This window comes from Lynx canadensis, chromosome F1 (assembly GCF_007474595.2).
Source record: "Lynx canadensis isolate LIC74 chromosome F1, mLynCan4.pri.v2, whole genome shotgun sequence".
NCBI lineage: Eukaryota > Metazoa > Chordata > Mammalia > Carnivora > Felidae > Lynx > Lynx canadensis.
The window spans coordinates 27079888-27101445 of NC_044319.2; the positions used below are offsets into that span (position 1 = coordinate 27079888).

The 21558-nt window shown below is 35.6% G+C and overlaps 1 protein-coding gene across 1 annotated transcript in view; it reads right to left on the bottom strand.

Moving 5' to 3' along the window:
- Positions 1 to 21558, bottom strand: part of XPR1 (xenotropic and polytropic retrovirus receptor 1) — a 215277-nt gene that overhangs the window by 33076 nt on the left and 160643 nt on the right. The window contains exons 8-11 of the mRNA XM_030301934.1: positions 19576 to 19766; positions 19180 to 19359; positions 13145 to 13316; positions 11780 to 11974 (exon numbers count right to left, since the gene is read on the bottom strand). Of these exons, the coding sequence (XP_030157794.1) occupies positions 11780 to 11974; positions 13145 to 13316; positions 19180 to 19359; positions 19576 to 19766 (738 nt within the window). The remainder of the gene's footprint in view (positions 1 to 11779; positions 11975 to 13144; positions 13317 to 19179; positions 19360 to 19575; positions 19767 to 21558) is intronic.

The following is a 21558-nucleotide window of genomic DNA, read 5'->3' on the forward strand; positions in this document are numbered from 1 at the left end:
TCAAAGTTTTGAAAGGTTTCACTTGTGAAAACATTTGGTTCTGACACTTCAACAAGAACCACAGGAATAAGGAAAGCTGTCCTTAATCTATAATTTATATTTTCTATGTTTTCCTGCATTTATTTTGCTAATTTATAATGTCCTAAAAATAAACTGTGCATTTTATCCAGATATCTACTCATAATTATTTTGAATTCCTCCATGTCTGTAGTTGCAACCCCTTTCCTAATATTTTACATGTGAATTTTTTCACACTTTCATCACAGATCATGGAAAGGATACTAATAACCAACTACCATCAATTATGCTATATTTACACAATTTAATCCTCATAATAAATTTGAGGTAGGAATTATTATCTCAATTAAAAAAATTTTTTTAATGTTTATTTATTTTTGAGACAGAGAGAGACAGAGCATGAATGGGGGAGGGTCAGAGAGAGAGGGAGACACAGAAACTGAAGGAGGCTCCAGGCTCTGAGCTGTCAGCACAGAGCCCGACACAGGGCTCGATCTCACAGACCGTGAGATCACGACCTGAGCTGAAGTTGGAAGCTCAATCGACTGAGCCACCCAGGCGCCCCTATCTCAATTTTATAACCTCTAACTCTAAGAAGTTAAGTCACTTTCTCCGGGTGACATAATTAGCAAGTGACTAAGTTAACCTAGTCTTAGTCCACTTAGCTGTAAAGCCTACATTCTCTCCCTCAGCACAATATAGTGCCTTTCACTAAGATGGTGCTTTTGAAATTCCTACTGTCAGAAGACTTGATTAAATTGAGCAGAGATGGATGTAGCTCTCGAGGTGGAGACACTGTACTTTCTGCAACAGAAGGTTTAATGAAAGATTAAAAAACACTGATTTTAGATATCAAGTTTTTTCAGTTCTTGAGGAAGGAAGTATACTTAGTCATATAGATCTTCCTCTATTTACAATGGGGTTACATCCCAATAAACCCATGAGAAGTTGAAAATATCGAGTCAAGAATGGGTTCAATATACCTAATCTACTGTGTTCAGAACACTTGCATTAGCCTACAGTTGGGCAAAACCATCTAACACAAAGCCTATTTTATAACACAGTGTTGGATATCTCATGTAACTGACTGAACACTCTACTGAAAGTGAGAAACAGAACATTTCCATGTGTTGGTTGTTTACCCCTGTGACCGCGTGGCTGGCTGAGAGCTGTGGCCGCTGCCACAGCCCAGCATCATGAAGAGTATCATACTGCACATTGCTAGCCTGGGAAAAGATTAAAATTCAAAACATGAAGTATGGTTTCTACTGAAGGAATATCATTCTCACATCATGAGGAAGTCGAAAAATCTTTAAACTGAACCATCTTAAGTCATGGACTGTTTATGTATTCACAACTGAGAAGGAAAGAAGATTATACAACAGATCCTAGACTTTCAGTTCATATTTCCTCAGTAATTCAGTAATTTCTACACCAGCTATGAAACTGAGTAGGCTTCAGTATTCCACTTTGTTTGGTAGATGTTCATTTCCTTTAAGGAGAGAAGAGACAAAATAGTTTCAAGCAATACAATTCTGCTTTAAAAGAAATTATGCCTACGGTTATTATTCAGAAGCAACTAAAAAGTATTTACAGGCAGTCTTGAGAATACTACATGAGGAAACACATCCATGTGATATTTAAACACTAGGTAGATGCTTCGTCTTCCCTCCTATTAAGTAGCAGCCCTATTTTTTTTTAATATGTGAAGAAAATACTGCTTTCAATATAAGAAAAATTCCTTTAAAAATTTCCATGAAAACTGTATCTTATACCTCAAAGTACCAATGAAACTAAGCATTAGCTCAGTAGTCTTTTCTTTAAAAAAAAAAAACTTTCTTTTTAATGTTTATTTATTTTTGAAAGAGAGACACAAAGCGAGCAGGGGAGGGGCAGAGAGAGAGGGAGACACAGAGTCCGAAGCAGGCTCCAGGCTCTGAGATGTTAGCACAGAGCCCAACGCAGGGCTTCAACTCACAAGCTGAGACATCATGACCTGAGTTGAAGTCGGATGCTTAACCGACTGAGCCACCCAGGCGCCCCAGTAGTCTTTCTTTTCCTATTTTGTTCACAACATTCTAAGAAGCATGCTGGCAACATTCCTTATTTAACAATATATATCAAGAAAACAGCCAGCTTTGGGTGCCTGGGTGGCTCAGTCGGTTGAGCACCCGACTTCAGCTCAGGTCACGATCTTGCTGTTTATGGGTTCAAGCCCCGCATCAGGCTGTGTGCTGACAGCTCAGAGCCTGGAGCCTGCTTCAGATTCTGTGTCTCCTTCTCCCTCTGCTCCTCCCCTGCTCGTGCTCTGTCTCTCTCTCAAAAATAAATAAACATTCAAAAAAATTAAAAAAGAAAATAGCCAGCTTTAACAAATACCTAATTGTTACCACAGGTATTTCTTTGCCTTTTTTTTTTTTTTATTTGAGAGAGCACAGCATGAGCAAGAGAGAGGGGCAGGGAAGATGAGGAGGAGAGAGAGCAAGAGAGAGAAAGAGGGAGAGAGAGGGAGAGAAAAAGGGAGAGAGAGAGAGAGAGAGAAAGAGAGAGAGAGAGGAGAGGGACAGAGACAACGGAGGGAGAGAGGGACAGAGAGAGGGAGAGAGAATCTTAAGCAGCCTCCATGCTCAGCACAGAGAGCAACACAGGGCTTGATGCCATGATCCTGGGATCATGACCTGAGCCAAAATCATGACCTGAGCCAAAATCAGGAGTCAGACACTCATCCGACTGAGCCACCCAGGCACCCTTCAGGTATTTCTTAAGTGAATTTTAAAACCCTAACAAAGAATACAACTCTAATTATTCATATTAAAACATTTTCTTATCACTTGAAACAACACTAGTATGTTAGTATTTGCTTCCTTCCAATTCAAGAATGACTTTCAATTATCTGGCAGAGAAATTACTTACATATTTGGGCTGACTCCACTTTGCTCTTACTAATAAATGTCTTTGACTCCTGTTCCTGGCAACGTCTTTGGCTTTCCATGAACGTGGTGGCCATTAGGATGAAAGGATCAGAAAATGGGCCTATCCTCTTAAAAGTACTGCTTGAATTATTCTCTCCCAATGTAGCTTTGTGCTTTCTCAAACAAATTTATTTGAAACATGTAGCAATACCACACCGTTCTATCTGATCTTTCTTTGCTTACCACAAGTTTAACATTTGGGAAGAGCTCAGAGCATTCTATAAACTTAGAAGTATGACAGACTAAAAATAATCACTGGGTATGAAGTCTAGCTTTGTCACTGAACAGCTACTTGATTTTGGGGGGCTACACTGTTTTATTAAGATTCATAACCTGGGTTCTTCCACTTTACAGATGTAGGACTTTGGCAAGTAACTTAGTCTCTCTGTTTTCAATTTCTTCACCTGTAAAATGACAAGTGCTTACCTCTGACAAAGATGCACTCCCTAACCTAACTCTAGTTAGGCTCCTCCAAGCTCTCTAGGCCTCAAACTTGGTGTCTGTTCTTGTCAAGTCTATGTCACCTAGTTGTAGCAAGAATCTCACTAAGCCATTTTAGAGAGAACCCCTTATCCTCAATATCTGATCATTCTAGTTATCAAAATTCTTTATCCTCTACCCTTCATCTAATCACTCTGGTCTTCCTTTTAGCAAGAATCCTCCTGTCAAGTCAGTTTAACCAGAATCGTCCCTCACCCCTGATGTTTCCTTTTAGTAATTTTCCAACCACTGCCCCTTCTTCTTGGCTATAAATCCCCATTTGTCTGTTCTATATTCAGAATTGAGCCTACCTCTCTACTGAGATCTCTTTTCCTCTACTTCAAAACTTACTGAATAACATGTGCTTTCGCCACTTTAATTACATCCAGCTCTGATTCTAATACCTCACAGGGCTGCTGTGAGGATTAAATGAGTTAATACATGTTAAATGCTTAAAAGACTGTTTGGCCCACAGAAATATTCAATAAATATTACCTTTTAATAATATCATTATTCTTCATCTACTGTTTGTAGGTGCTTTGCATTACTTTTGACAAGCTACTATATAATATTCTACGTACCATATTATATTCCTATTGATGGACATTTATTAGATTATTTCAGTTCTTTACTTTATAATGCTGTAAACATAAGTTAACTTCTAGCCACTTCTCTAATTATTTCCTTAGAAAAAGTTATGGAAAGGGACTTACTAGTTCAAAAAGTATGAATGATTTTAAGACTCCTGGTAGGATTACCAAATTGCTTACCAATTTATACTCTATCAACAGAATGAGTGTTCATCTCTCCACATCCTTGATAGCAATAAGCATCATCACTTAGATTAAATATTTCAATTTTCATTTCTTTTGCAATCAGTAAAGGAGAACATTTTTCATATGTTTATTAGCCATGCTTAATTACCCTACAAAATTATCTGTTTATATCCTTTTCCAATTAAAAAATTAGTTAAAATTGATTTGTGTCAGATTAGGTTACAGTTTAAAAGTATTCATTCTCCCCAACACTCTTCTCTCATGATTCTTGCCCCATAGATGTTGGGTTTAATAATGGCTTCAGGATGGGCAGACTTCCTTTGGGCCTAGACATGTGACTTGCTTAAGCCAGTAGGAGGTTAGCAGCTATGAAGAAAGCAGATGCTTAAAATGTGTATGCAGTAGAAACTGTTTCTGCTAGTACCATGGGAAGAGTTTCCTTGGGGTAAGTACTGTCCCTTTAGTTGGGGCTCCATGGTGAAACATGTATAACAGACAAAAACCAAACATGTAGGGAAAAGTCAAAAGCCCAGCAGGAACAGTTGCCTAAAACAGAGCTACCCAGCCACGTCCAGCCTAGTTCCACCAATTCCCAGCTGACCCACAGATGCATAAATGAGAATAAATTACTGCTGTTTTAAGCTACTGAGTTCTGGGGCGAATTATGATGTATCAATAGGTGATTAGTATACTTACTGTATTATACTATAAAACTCTGAAGCAAAGAGATTCATTCATATATAATCTACTACTTAAGCCCTTATATTTGCCTATTCATTTTTTCCTATTCTTTTCTTTCTGCTGAAAATGTCTAGACACAATAACTTTCATTGATGTGTATACTTTCCACCAATATTCTCATGTACAATTATACATAATAAATTGAAATGAAAATTTAAAATTCTGTTTGCAAGCAATTGTCTTTAAATTCCTTTCCCGTTAGGTAAAATTGTTCCATAAGTTGAATTCATACTGTTCAACTTCTTAAATTTAAGCATCACAGAGTTCTCTCCCTGTTTCTAAGAAATACACAGGTTATTTCTAAACTTTAAACTTTGTGCTTGAGTATTTCAAAACAACATAATTTATACAGAAATGCTAACAAACTATATCTACCAGTTGTATGGTAGACTACAGAGGTGTAAGGTGACTACCGAAAAGACGACAAAAATGATCTCAGGGTATAAGGATATGTACTATTTTTTTAAGTTTTTTTTTTTTTTGACATGACAAAGAAGATACAAAGGAAATGTAATTTATTCAAAGCTGTAATTAATACTTTTAAAGCAAAGCAATTTAAGGTGAAATATAAATGGGATTGTTGGTATAATATTTATAAAACCATTTAAAATTAGCACAATGCCAAGTAGATAAAACCATCTCAAGAAATATTTCTAAAGTCAAATTAATAATCAGAAACAAACAATATCACATTTGATTTTAGCACTGGCAGAATTTAAGCCAATATTGACAAATAATGAATCCTTTAAAAAAAATCTATTTCTTGTCTGCATTAGTTAGGCTAGAGGAATTACAGCCAAATATATCAAATTTCAAAAGGGTTAAAGATTTGAGCTATTTCAACAGTAAGTCAAAAGTGAAAGCATTTAGGGGCGCCTGGGTGGCTCAGTCAGTTAAGCATCTGACTTCGGCTCAGGTCATGATCTCACAATTCGTGAGTTCAAGCCCCGTGTCGGGCTCTGTGCTGACAGCTCAGAGCCTGGAGCCTGTTTCAGTTTCTATGTATCCCTCTCTCTCTGCCCCTCCCCTGTTCACTCTCTGTCTCTGTCTCAAGAATAAACAAACATTAAAAAAAAAAAAAAAAAAAAAAGTGAAAGCATTTATTCAAATGCATTGTTTTCTTTTTAATTTTTTTTTAGTTTTTATTTATTTTTTGAGAGAGAGAGAGACAGCGCAAATGGGGGAGGGGCAGAAAGAGAGGGAGAGAGAGAGAATCCCAAGCAGGCTCTGTGCTACTAGTGCAGAGCCTGATGTGGGGCTTGAATCCACAAAACCGCGAGATCATGACCTGAGCTGAAACCAAGTTGGACACTTGACTGACTGAGCCACCCAGGCACCCTAAATGCATTGTTTTTAAGAATTTTGTGTGTGTGTTTAAAAAAAAAGTTAATGAGGGGCGCCTGGGTGGCTCAGTCGGTTAAGCGCCCGACTTCGGCTCAGGTCACCATCTCGCAGTATGTGAGTTCGAGCCCCGCGTCGGGCTCTGTGCTGACTGCTCAGAGTCTGGAGCCTGTTTCGGATTCTGTGTCTCCCTCTCTCTCTGACCCTCCCCTGTTCATGCTCTGTCTCTCTCTGTGTCAAAAATAAATAAACGTTAAAAAAAAAAAAAAAAAAAAGTTAATGAGGGGTGCCTGAGTGGCTTGGTTGGTTGAGCGTCCAACTTCAGCTCAGGTCATGATCTCCCAGTTTGTGAGTTTGAGGCCCCCATTAGGCTCTGTGCTGAAGCTTGGAGCCTAGAGTCGGCTTCGGATTCTGTCTCCCCTTCTCTTTGCTCCTCCCCAGCTTGCACTCTTTCTCTCTCTCAAAAAAAAAAAAAAAAAAACAAACATTAAAAAAAAATTTTTTTTTAAGTTAATGAAACAAAACTTTCCCTAGAGAATTTTTAAAAAATTGGTGTTTCTATTATAACAAGACTAAAATTTGGAAAGTCTGGCAAAGCAGCCTATTATTCAGGGTAAAAACAGTTACATATTGGCCATACCCCAGAGAGGAAGCACTTCAGGACTATGTGTGCCCACTCAAAACAATGAAATGCTTATTTGCTCTGAAGGCACTGAACTACTGCTGAGGAATCCTCATTAGGGGGCACAGCACCCCTTACAGAATGTTAAACAAGAAGGGGTCTGGATGGGAACTGGTACTGCAAAACAACCAAGCAAACAAACATAAGTAAGTATTTTTAAAAATCTAATAGCAAATGCGTGTTAGCAAATGCTAATAAAAAGTCCAAAGTAAAATATTAAGTATTTTTAAAGTAAGGTTTTTTTTTTCTTCTGTATATTCAGAGAAGAGCAAAAGAGCAAAATCCACTAAGAATTTATGAATATTTTAGAATGTTGGAAACTGTAAATGAAAAACAGAAAGTCTAATGAAGTGCGCTCTCTCCCCATCAACGGGTCAGAAATAACACAATGGCTTTTTCTATTATTGTACCTCCCACAGGCTTTTTCTTGCCAAAGCCAAGAAACCTCAAGGACATACAAAAAACATTTAAAACACTTTCTTGTCTCCTCCAATCCTAATTCCAACAAAAAAACTTGTAGGAGTTGGCTTTAAATTTAGGCTTGTAATGAAATGTGATTTCTTAAAATATGGAGATTGGCTGCTAGCTAAATTCCTTTGTGTCTAAAATTAATGATGGAAAATAAAATACACTGAAATGTTTAAAATGTGTTTCCTTCTTATTATACCAAGTGACAGCTAGCTGAAATATAATAAGTAGTCTCCCTAAAACGGGTCTAAGCCCCTCCCTCACCTTTAAAAAAATGACTCTAGGTACAGAAGTAACACTTGTGCCTTCATTCATCATAAGACCTAACCTTTGAAAAAATCTTGAAAATACCCCCAATAATGCAGTTACTATGGTAACTCTTGTAGGCTAGTTCTCTGAAAAGACTCATATCCTTGAGTCTGAACAGGGATACCTCACCATCTTCTACACCTTCCTCTCCTCATAAAATTTATCCTTTACGGTAATACTTACAAATTCAATAGAAAAAGATCTACCTCATTAACCATACAAAATCTATCCTTTTGGCTCAATGATTATTTTTAAAGTGTATGTTTTCTGATACTTTTCCTCTTGGAATATTGTCCAACAAAACAATAGAAAGCAAATTCTACTTTTGATCATCACTAAATGCCAAATTTCCCTGTTTTATGCTTTTTGGTAAAAAGAAAATTAGTGATATAAATATTTAATATGTATCAACAATACAAAGGTTTTTTTTTTTTAATTTTATGGCTATGATAAGATATATAACCAATGGTCTCTCTAAAAAAAATGCTTGGTTTTTAAAAATTTGACGGTGGGACTTGAATCAAGTTCAGTGAGTGAACATCTGTGTTACATGAACAAGAAGCCAAACACATTCCTAATTGGTACTTGTCCATTATAACGCCCCTACTGAAGGGATCACAAGGGTTTCTCTTAGATTTTCCATAAAGAAAGACACACATATGCCAGCTCTAGACAGCAAAGAGAATTGTATTTCATTTAATGATAAATTCCATTTGTGTAGCACGTTAGAGTTTATAAGGTGATTCCATGTACACTACACCTTATTTAATCATTACAACAAATTTGTGAAGTAAACAGAAGAGATACTATTATCTCCACTTAAAAGGTGTGGTTCTGCCTGAGGGGACAAGAGGAAGCCCTAGGCGAAAGAAGAAAAGAAGTGGGAAACAGCAACACTTCCACCACTCACAAATTACACAGCCTTGGGCAAAACACATAATGGGATAACTGGAATTCTCCTTCACATAAACAATAAAATAGCTTAACTATTACCTCTGGGAAGTCTCTACTGGGGGCCGGATTGGGACTTATGCTGTCTGTAGGCTATTATGGTCCCCTGCTTATTTTAATGTCTTTTTTTCCTATTGTGGCCAAAACACATAGCACAAAATTTACCATCTTAACCACTTCTAAGCATACCGTTCAAAAGTTTTAAGCATATTCACACTGTTGTGCAACCAATTAATGCCTTTTTACCTACTTCCCCTACTAGATCATAAGTTTTTAAGGGCTAGAATGTTACTTTGTTTGTTGCTCCATTTTTAGTGCCTAGCACAACTGATACATAGAATATTCTCAGTAATGTTTACTGAATGCATGTTTATTCTATTTGCCTATCTATGCACCCAGCTACCCATTCATCTACCTACCCAACTCAGAATTCAAATTGAGATGTTTACACAGGGGTGTCTATAAACATGTTAATTTAAGTCAAAACTTTTTCTAATTTGGGTGACTGGTTTTCCAATTAGGGGATATGGCAGATAATCTCTATAAACTGGATGAGTGTAATCTGCACTACCAAGATTAAAAAACAACACCATTTAAACAATGTCATAAGATACTGACTGTCCATAAACAAAGAAAGAGAATGATTCTAACGGTTAACAAATCCTTTTTTCATTTAGTTTATGTTTAATATTTTACTTCCTTCAGTTTATTTTTAACTTTTTGCTTTCAATAAGAAAACCTGATAGATTAACAAAAATAATTACTGATGATGGACTACTGTGCATATTTTTTGGTATATAACTGAGGATCTGTCTAGAAAACTTAGCGATGCTCCAACAATTAAACTTCTACCCTCATGTATACAGCTATTTAACAAGGTTTCTCAGAGCTTCCCTATACAAAAACTGCAAAATGGAACAGAATAATATAGATTTATCTCAATAAGAAATGTCTATGTGATAATTATTAAAATTTATAATGTATCTGTAACATTACTTTGGCCAGTTATAATTACAACACAGAAAAATCTCTTAGCATCTTCTAGTAATAGATAATAACTTAATTTCAATTTACATATATATGTATCAGACAAAAGTCATTAAAACATAAAAATACAAATCATGGTGAGTATCATGCTTTTGTATTTAGATTACTTGGACACATTTAGTAGAAACACTTTAGCAGTTTTGTTTTAAAATGTGAATATTTAAAACACACTGTAAAAAAAAAAAATAAGAGGGGGGGGAAGGGGGGCACCTGGGTGGCTCAGTCGGTTGAATGACCTTAGGCTCAGGTCATGATCTCACAGTTCATGAGTTCAAGCCCTGCACCCGACTCTGTGCTGACAGCTTAGAGGCGAGGATGGAGGCTTCTTCATATTCTGTGTTTCCCTCTCTCTCTGCCCCTCCCCACTCATGCTCTATCTCTCTCTCTCTCAAAATAAATAAACATTAAAAAAAATTATAAACACACTGTAAACTACATTTTTAAAAATTATTTAACCTTAAGATGAAAAATTTCAGATGTAAATTTTAAAATGTCAGAAAATACAGTTTAAATAATAGTTTAAAATAATAAAATAAAAATGATAATAATATAGTTTTAAAAATTCTTTAAAGGGATACATGAGCCAAAAAAAAAAAAAAAGAAAGAGAAAGTCTGACGACCACAATACCATCCAAACCACTGCTTCTAGCTTTAGGTTATTAAATGTGAAGCCAGTGCAGGTTTGAGGAATTCAGATTTTCAGCTTCATACTGAAGAGTACCAGTATAGTTAAAGATATGTTATGTCCTAAAATATTCAACCCCAAACCACTGTTACCCAGGATGGGAGAAAAGTAAAGGGTTCTTAAGGCATAGGGTACCATGTATCAAATCCATTGCCTGACTTATAAATTCTCTAATCACAACCTTGTGAATCATGATGCATGCCCAGACTAAAGAACAGCATTCCTCAGCAGGAGTTAAAATTACGGGAGCTTTGAGGATGTGTTTCCTTCACTGAGGCACTTAGTTAAATTATATCATTTAACAAGAGTGCCTACGTAGTGATAAAATTATTGGCTGCATTATCAATATTACTGTAATTGCAGAATCTACTGCTAAAAGTGGAAGTATGTTATAAAGTGTTCTACTGGACCAAACTGCAAGCCTCACAAAAAAAACCACTGCTCCAACCTTTCAAGACCATCAGACATACTTTTTAGATAAGTAGCCAAGAGATACTAGCTCAGGCTCCTAAAATACAGTGTCTCAATTAAGAAAAAAGTCACTGAAAAAAATTTACTTAAGTATTTAAAAATAATTACAATAATTTCAATAAGTAACATTTCTTTACCACCCAGCCTCTAAGGTGTGGGCTGATACTGATTTAAAAAGACAAAGATGGAATGCATTTTAGTAAAAGGAAGCAAGATCTTTGATTGACAGTTCTTGGAAAAAGGTTAAAAATTCAAAAGGACTGACTGCATGTGGCTCAGAACCTAAAAGCTTTTTTCTCCTCTCAACAGAAGAGCAGTCTCAAGTAATAACTGGTTGCTATGGAGATAAGAAACTAGAGAGATCAGAGAACTCAATTTGCAGTTAAATGGGCTGGAAACAATCCTTACTACTTGGTGAAGGAAAGCGATTAAAAATATACATGATTGCCAGAGGGAATCTTTTTCACCTAGCATTTTCCAACCTCATTAATGAACAAGAAGGCTAAAAAACCAAAACCAAAACCAAAACCAAACAAAACAAAAAACCAACAACAAAGGAAAGCCCAAGGTGTCTAAGATAGAACACACTGAACATAATTCAGGGTTTCACATATCACAAAATCCTTCCTATTCTGGATGACTTTTTGACGGTACTTGTTATTAAATGCTGGAATGAGACTCAAATTGTGTTCAAGAACAAAATGGTATAGCTGAGGGGACTGGAACTTCAGTGGAAAAAAAGAGCATGATAAATGGAAAAGGAACCAGAGTAAGAAGCAGATGTCAGTAGTAAAAACCCAGGTTTTGAAAAATCTCTTCACAGTCAATCGTAGAATACCTTTGTGAGTGCTGTAAAGGGCTGCGAACGTCACCGTGAAGAAAGTTGTTGAGTATTTCCCAGCATTAACTAAATGAGGAAAGGCCCTTTTTGTGTCTCGGTAGCGGCGCAGGCACTGGATGAAGCGAAGCCAAGCAGGAATGCACTGAACGATGGCCCGCACACCATACGAATATTTGTGGCAAATTTCTGGTTCTGTGCAGATTTCAAAGAAGAAGAATTATTATTAAAAAAAAACAAAAGACATGTAACTTGTTCACATCATTTTGTTATATATTGTAACCACTCTCAAGTCCATAAAAGCAAGAAGCCTGGTTTCTGAATCACTTTCTTCTTTGTAACTACTATATTCTCAAACTTTTCATGAGCGATGAAAGCCAAAAAAGGAAGGTAAATATATAGGGTGGACCAATGGGGGAAAATCTGCCCTCCCAGATTTCTGACAACCTGTTCTGGAATCGTTTTCTTTGGAATGTGGTAAAACTGTAAGAAAATTAGAAGATGAGTACAGTAATCAAAGGAAAGAAAACTTACTCTGTAATGTGAAATACTTGGAAAACATACAAATGCCACTAGTGACTCTAGTTAATTTCATGAACTCCAAACTGCTATATCACAATAGGTAGAAAATGTACCTCATTAGCCTACTTTCTAATGAAGAGCAGAGTTTATATTTTTAAATGAGAAGAATGAAGTTGGTAAATACATTTTTCTTCAAATTCTGGGAATGCATTATAGTGGGATCAACACACAACAAAGTTGTGGTCTGCTAGCAATCAATGAATATGTGTTGCCACTGGCTTCATTAGCTTTTTGCTAGTCAGATGTTACATAATCTGTCTAAATTTGGTCTTTGTCATTAAGGCAAAATTCCTTAATAACTCGAACTCCTGGCATACACCAAGAGTGGGAAAAAGAACCAGAAAAAAACACCCCAAGATCCTCAGTAAGAATTAAAAACGATCTACAATGACTTTCTCAAAGCCCCTGATCTAAGTCTAAATACTCAAGTATTTTTGATCATTATAAAGCAATACTGTGATGGAAACTGTTGGCACTAAAGCATCTGTGATATAACTACCAATATACTAGAAATTTTTACTTTTCTTTTTTTTCTAAGTTTTAGAATTCCTTAAGTGTAAGTTGCAAATCTCTTGGCAAATGGATGACTGAAATCCTAACATTTAATTTAAGAGCCAAATTGTATCAGATAAAGAGATTGCTAAAAGAGTGCCAAGTACATTTAATTAAGTTTGTATTATTGGATGAGTTTTCACAGTGATCTTACATTTCTTAGTTATCATTCCCAATATTTCTTGGTTTACACTGGCAGTTCAGAGGTATGGATGCACATTCATACCCTACCTTCTGAATTATTTGGCAATAGGCCCCCACTTTCATCCCATCTGAGCTCAAAACTGTAGAAGCAGATCATATATTCCAGGTCCATCAATATCACTGACAGGCTGTTCAGCTGATCGGCCAGCCAGAAATCAGCAAAGCCTACTTTATGGAAGGGGGCTGTAAATACTCGAAACTGGAGAAAGAAAAAAATAAAAAAACACAGAAACAAGAAAGTTCATATTTAATTTCTCTAATTCTTGTCTGACCATGCAGCATGATTACTTTAGCTGATAAAATGGAAACCAATGAGCCAATCACAAACACAGGGACCTGGCAACAGTGGCTAGGTTGAGAATTAGTAGTGAACGGAATGAGTTGAACAGATAACTAAGAAAGGAAATTTAAGTGGGGTGAAGACAGGAATAGCTACAGTTAGAAAACAGAAAGCAGAGAGGGTGGAAAGAGTTGAAGCTGAAAGCAGAGAGCAGCAGAAGGGAGAAGCACTGAGAGGATGTGTAGTGTTAGGGCTCTAGGGTAAATTGTGCTAGAGACGCATGCTCTATAATAATTTCTGGAATATCCTCCTTCTTAACTGGGATGAGAGCTTTGCTACCTGAATAGAAAGCTCTTCTTTGCCTACAAGGGATAGGGAGGGAAGGATGTGCAACAGCTGAAGCATGCCTGCCCGTTCTCTCACTGAAGTCAATTTCACTAATGCCATGGTAATAATTGTATTTGTCTTGAAATGATGCCACAAAAATAAGCTCACACCCCACTATTATAAAAATAATGTTAAATGAATTCAGATTAAATGTACTGAGCACTAATCCATGCTGCATATTTTTCTCAAAATGCTTTTTTCATAGTCCACTAACTACAACAATTCTATGAGCTTGGCACTATTCATATCCCCATTTTACAGAGGACCTACAACAAACTCATCCTGACCTATTCTGTGGAAGACTGTTTACCACTGCAAAGGGAAATCTCCTGGCATTGCAGAGAGAGGATGGATAGATACTAACGTACTCATTAGAAACAGGCTCCAATAGTGCAGAATGCCTTGAGATGCCCTGAGAAAATTGAAGATGGAATTAAGGCAGCTTTAATCCTCGCCCTGTCAGACCCTTTCTATCTTAAAAGCTAAAAATGAACTCCTAAAACAAGGAATTTTGACTAAGCAGCAGTTTTGAGAAAATGAGTCTAACTCTATAGCTCTCCTGCCATCTAGCTATATTCATTTAGCAGACATATTCAGCATGAAAACTAATGGCTCTCTCCCCTCAGACTTGGCTGGTTCTTTCTATTCTACCTCTAAACACTTCTCTTTATTATTTGAGGGAGATAAATGGCTACATTATGAATCCATCCTAGATATCAAGTATCTATGACAGGTATTGCCTTGGGGCTTTGGACGTTAGATCAGGTATCTGCAGGACCTAGTGCAGGCTTTGTGATATTTTCTAGAGCGGATATATTTTGAGGCCATGGCTCAGTTTTGTGATCAGTCTCTTACTCTTTCAATAAGTTTGCAATAAGCCTGAGAGACAAGCTATATCGTTTGCAACCATAAGGTCTAGATACAGCGAACTCTTTTTGGTAGGGGGTGGGGGCGGAGTGAGAACTGGGGGCTTAGTGGTTGAGATGTTAGTCATTTATTCATGAAAAGGTTCGGATGCCAGTTTATAGAGTATTTTAAGAAACTGTGGGGTGCAGAGTGGACTTTAAAAATTCAAAGAGACAAACAAGAGTTCAGAACATAACACCAAAAGGATCAGGAAGTCTAACTCAATCTCTAGTCGTGGACTTTTGTGAAAATTATAGCCGAGGGCAATTTTCTTATTTCTCATGGACATGAGACAGACTACCATTACTCTCATAATCTGCCAAATTCAGCCTCAAAAGCTAGCTAAGAGAGTAAACCTCCATATGAGCAGAGGAGGAAGAGAATGCATTAAATAAGAAAAGGGGAAATGGGACTACGAAAGGGAGTGGCATGAAAATAGAAACTGGAAGGAAGGGAAAATTTATAGAAGAGAGCAGATGGAAAAAGGAAGAGGAGGGAGTAGTAAATGTTGGTATAATACAACTAATAAAGGAAGGAATATAATTATAGTCATTCAGCATTTAACACATGTCAGGCACTGTGGAAGTACAGAGATAAATAAAACAGTTTCTTCTGTCAAAGACCCACAGTCTGGCTGAGCAAATATATACCTAAGGAAATAGCGACAGCACTGTGTAGTAAGTGCTATTACAGATAAACATGCAAAATACCCTAGAAATACAAAGAAGGGAGAGAGGGAGTAGCTGCATCAGAGACAGGGTAGGGCTGAGTTCATACTGAATTCCCTGATGTTTACACATAGTCAAATTCATCTTAAATTTATCTGAATTCCCCTTCTTGAGTGAGAATTCTTTCTTTTCTTATTGTGGCTAAGGTCTTTCAACTTCTACATTGTTGTGATTTTGCTTAAAATGACAATGACTCACTGAGTAACAGTATTAAGAAAGCTACAGACAATTCAAAATATCTGATGTTTTACTCACATACACAAAAAAGCCATTAATAAGTTATTAGAAAGGATATTAACTAACATCATTTTCTAAGTTAATGCCGATAAATATTAAAGAAGATGAAGTTTAATTTCTGCTTTTAGAGGCTTGTGAATAATCACACTCTTTCAATTTTTATATAAAATATATTTATTAGTTTGAACTACTAGATCAAAGTTAAGTATCTTAAATAAAGTGACTACCAGGTTTAATTGTTAAATGGTAGTGGTCAGGAGTACAGATTATGGAATCAGACTGCCTGGGCTCACATTTCATCTCCATTACTTACTGGCTGTGTATTTAACTCCTCTGAACTTGGGTTTCCTCATTTATACAATGTGGATTAATAGCAGCTCCAACCTCATGGTTATTAAAAGGATGAAATAAATGAACACATATAAAATGTCCAGAACAGTGCATTATTAAAACAGACTATCTCTCTGTAATCATAGTAGAGACATATGTAAAAATTTTACTATAAAACCAAAGAAAATATTGAAAAAATCAATTCCCCAATTATATACGAAAGGACTTTAATTTGAAAACTTTAAGTAGTCTTCTAGAAGAACTGATTGGTATTTTTGTTTAGAAAATCTGAGGCATTGCTTATGTTTCCCAATTGGACTTCCAATTAGGGCAAATATAGATCTACAGAGATTTATGACCTAATAATACAAATAAACTGTACCTAATTTGACATTTAAGTATCAAAATAAATAAATTTCTTTAAAAAAATTTTTTTAAGTTTATTTATTTTGAGAGGGACAGTGAGGAGGGAAAGAAGAGAAAGAATCCCAAGCAGGTTCCACTCTGACAGTGTAGAGCCCAAAGTTGAAGCCACACACTGTGAAATCAAGAGTCAGACGCTTAACTGACTGAGCCATCCAGGCACCCCTAAATAAATTTCTAATAAGAATTTTTTTAGCTTTTTGGAAGGAAGTGTATAGCATATAAATTCCATAGATTCAAATTTAAATATGGATATAAACAGCATCCAGTGCGTACCACTATGGCCAAATGATACATGTTCTTTTCCATTTTTTAAAAATTGAAGAAGGAAATGTACTTTTACTTAATGATGAGGCTATTAAAAAAGCTGTATCAGAGAAACAAAATATTTTTAACACTAGAAATAAGTCTCAGGGTAAATTTTTTCAGTAAGATTTGAATTAAAATAAGTCAACAGGTCACTTAATGTTAAAATGCTTTAGATGTGTAAGATTTTCCTGTATACAATTATTATTATAAATATAACAAACCACAATGCTTCTTTCTGCATTTCACTGATTCTGATAGCACACTTATTATTCTTATTCCTAATTACATCATCATTGCCAACCTATTCCATCCATAAATCCTCATTTATTAACATACAGCAAATGCATTAATAAATGTCTACTCAATGGGGAATCATTTCGCTAATAAGAGTAACTGGTCATGCATCAATCATAGCTAACTATTTAAACAGAGAAGGATGTACTGGGGAAATGTTCACATAACACACAACGATATCATTCCGTTATTGCAATGATGCAATCGTATTAACATCTGAGTCTTTGAAACCTCATTTCAAAATAACTTTATAGAGATTTTACAATAATTGAGGCAGGAAATAATAGGTATTTATAATCTTAACATTATTTCCTTGTAACCAGAAGAATACTACATTTTTGTGCAAATAAGTTTTAAAACTCCACAAAATCTAGCAATAAAATGACAAATAATCTCAAGATAAAAAAGGTAATCTAATTTTGTTGTACTAACGGGAAATGATTTATTTTTAATATGAATTTCAAGAGAGAAAAAAATCGTCCAAATATTTCTTCTGTCTTACAAAAAATCCTTTAAAAATCATGTGTTCTAGATGATAAAATGTGTTAAAGGTGATTACATACTTAAGACTTTTCAAAATACTCTTGTACATCTAAGTTCTACACTTAGACCTACAGTTTGGCCTAGTGGTGCTATACATAACAGGAATGATTTGCTCTCTTACTTATTAGTATTTAATGAAATTAGAGGAAAATAGGGATAGTCTCAATTTGTGGTAAAAATCCTACCAGAATAAATAAGAAATACAAATAAATAACAATCAACTTTGGGGAAAAAACATGAAGGAGATCTAGGCCATTTTCTTTTCCTGATTGCTATAAATACTTACCTGTACTGGAATATAAGTGGCTTTTTACTTGTTGTGTGCTTACTTACTATGTTTTTTTAATAGGAAGAGCATATTTTATATCTTCAGATTCAAAAAATTTAAATAATGCTATATATAGGGAATGTACTGCTAAGAACAGCAACAACAAAGAAAAAAGTTCTGCTAACCGTAAGGGATATGCAAAAGGAAAAAGAATACTCTAGTTTTCAAGGTAGTATACTTTTCTAAGGTAGGAAAAAGAGTAAGGCAATTATTATAGAAATTCTGAAAGTATGTGTAGAGATTAGTCAATTTAATCACTAATCTTCACTTTACTGTTAGTTGTAATTCATAACCTAAGAAATAATTACAGGAGAACATTACCAATTAATTTTCAAAACAGAGCTGGTTTAATTCAGGAGTTAAGAGAAGTCCCTTCCCCAAGCTATCTTTACACCATTACAAAAAATACAGCAACTATTTTTGCAAGAGATTCTATATCCTAATGTTTAAATTGAGAGATTTTGAGATTAAAAAATAGGTAAAGTGGAAGAAGAAATGGAATGTATTATAAACAAGAATCAAAGTCAGTTTCTCAAATTAAACCTGGTAATCTGGTAAAATATGCTTACTGATTTTAGAGAATGAATCTTTCATAAAAATAAAAATGTTTGGTTGACTATTTCTATCAATTTGACAGGAAAATAATAGTTTTACCACTTTTTAAAAAGGAAAAAAAAGAAATTCACAGAGTTCTACATGTTATCACAGCTGGCTAAGTAATCTGTACTAAATAATAAGGCACTTAAATAGATCACGAATTATTTATTATTTATTTTTTTTTTTTAAACTTTTTTTTATTTATTTTTTTGGGACAGAGAGAGACAGAGCATGAACGGGGGAGGGGCAGAGAGAGAGGGAGACACAGAATGGGAAGCAGGCTCCAGGCTCTGGGCCGATTGAGCCATCAGCCCAGAGCCTGACGCGGGGCTCGAACTCACGGACCGCGAGATCGTGACCTGGCTGAAGTTGGACGCTTAACCGACTGCGCCACCCAGGCGCCCCTCGAATTATTTATTATTAATTTGCAAAATAATTTCAATATCTGGACACTTCATACTCCCTTTTAGGAGGAAAAAAACTGCATGAATAAGTATTTCTCCCAGGGCCACTGCACTATACAACATGAGGTGTACCAATTACACTATATTCTTTACCCTTGGAGCTAGAGCACCACTCACATAGATTACAAAGTGAACCATGCCTTCTGGAGTTGTGCAACAGCAGCCTTGGTTCCTCCTGGACAAAGCCAATGACCAATACACCACTCTAAAAATGGGAGACAAATTTCTGAACTTACCAGCAGTTTAAGCAGCCAAAACCGGGATTTGTAATAGAAAGTTTTGGTGGGGTTGATAAGAAAGAAAAACATAAATCCATAAAGGACAAGTGGATACACATATGTGGGGATGACACTAAGTGGAGCAAAGAAGCATGCCAGAAGGCTTAGGCACCACAATATCCCGAGGAATCCAGCAATCTGATAAAGGATGGGAAAGAAAAGAAAAGAGAAAAATTGTTATTTTTATTTTTTCCATTACTCAGAAGTATCTTCAATAAAACAAAGGTAAGATAAATGTTTAGATGTTAAGTCAATAATCTTCCTCAGGTAAAAGATGGATTTCAGCACCCACTAAACCAGCGATATAGCTAACGTGAACTATATTTGTGGGACTTTATGTCTTGCTTTGATTACCTCAAAAAGATGTTGATGAGACAAATTGCTTCTTGGATTAAGTTCAAAGATGAGCACATGATTCACTCCAGCCTGTCTCCAACCATATGTGTTGATGCCCAGTAGAAAAAGGAATTCAATCAGAAGAAAGCCACCCCGATAGATTCTTATCAAGGGCCATATATTTCTATCTGTTTCAAGTTTAAATACAGCTGAAAAAATATCAATTAGTTAGTTAGAAAATTCATAATGTCTCATTTAATTGTCTTTCCTCATAATTCTTGATGACACAGTCCTTGGCATAAAAAGTTTTTATAAATAAAGCCTAAGCTTAGATTATCTCAAGAGCATGATAAACTTGTTTCCAGGTTCTTTCCCTTCATCATTTCATTCTGCAAAATTTCACCAGAATGATTTCCCTAAAACTTCACTTTGGGCATGTTAGTCCATTGTTCCATTAGTTTCTTAGAAAAACAGAGAATCACAGAAATACAGAGAATCACATATGGGATGACATAACTTCCTTGGCTTTGTTCAGTGATTACACTGGTTATAGTATTACCTACCTCGCAGAGTTGCCGTGAAGATTAAAAGAAATGTGATACATAAAAGCGATTGAAAATAAAAGCAAATGAAAACTGAAATGTCATATAAATGATAACAGTTAATATTTACAGAATGCTTACTATGTGCTAAGGACTGTTTTCTATTATATTTTGACATATAATAATTCATTTTACTTGTTTGAGAGAGCAAAAAAAGGAGGGGTAGAGGGAGAAGAAGAGAGAGAATCTTAAGCAGGCTCCACACTCAGTAGAGAGCCAGATGTGGAGCTCGATCTCACGACCATAAGATCATGACCCGAGACAAAATCAAGAGCTGGATGCTTAACTGACTGAGGCACCCAGCCGCCCCCTTTTTTATTTTTAAATTTATTTTTAATTTTTATATATAAAAATTCATATAATCCTCACAATGGTTCTGTGAGTTAAAAAACTATTATCTCCATTTGACTGGTGAGGAAATTAGAGCACAGAGAAGTTTAGTAATTTGCTTAGGATTACCAAGCTAGTAGAGGGCAGAGCCAGAGTTTTAACTCAGAGAGTTTTGCTCCAAAGCGCACACTCTTAACCACTACATTCTGTTGTCCATATGCCCATACAAATGTGTAGTACCACTATTACCCTATAGCCTTCCAGTTACTGTAAATTCAAACATGGTCTTGGAATTCAAGTTCTCTATCAGTCGGATCTCCAACTCACTTTCCCAAACTCATCTCACAAGGCTCCTAAACATTAATTCTTATCTCCTGATAAATTTTATTAGTCTTTTCACAAGTTTGCTTTTTCACACTTGCTTATATTGTCCCCCTGTACCTAAAATGGTCTTGCTCTTTGTACCAATTCAAATTTTACTTAATATTTCAGAGCCAAATCCTTATCTATTCCTACATTTATTGAATCAGTGTTTCGTTTTGAGCCTAGTCTGTGCCAAACATTTCAGTTTGGCTAATGATTTCTCAATTTTCCATATAACTATAAAATTTATTAGACTCACTTGAAATGTAGTTATATACTGGCTTATACTTAATTTAAATAACCATTTATTAGTTATCTTTGTATTCCTACAGTACATAGCATTTAATAATTTAAAAATAACAGGGTAGCGAAAACCTTTGGTTTGGAGCCAAATACTAAAGACCAGACTTAAAATTCTAGCTATTCTAAGGCAATTATTTTATTTTTCCAAGTCTGCATTTCCTTGCTGGAAAATGGGGATAATATCTATTCTCCTAAGTTTGTAAATAAGATTAAATGTGATCAACATATATTACATGCCTAAAACAATAACAAGTATTCAGTATATATCAGTTTCTTTTTCCTTTTGCTTGAGGAAACCTCATTTTGTTCATTAGTTTCACAAAAATTTATTAGATGCCTTTTATACCTAACACCACTCAAAGAACTGGAGATTCAGTAATAAACAACAGACAAAATATATGTC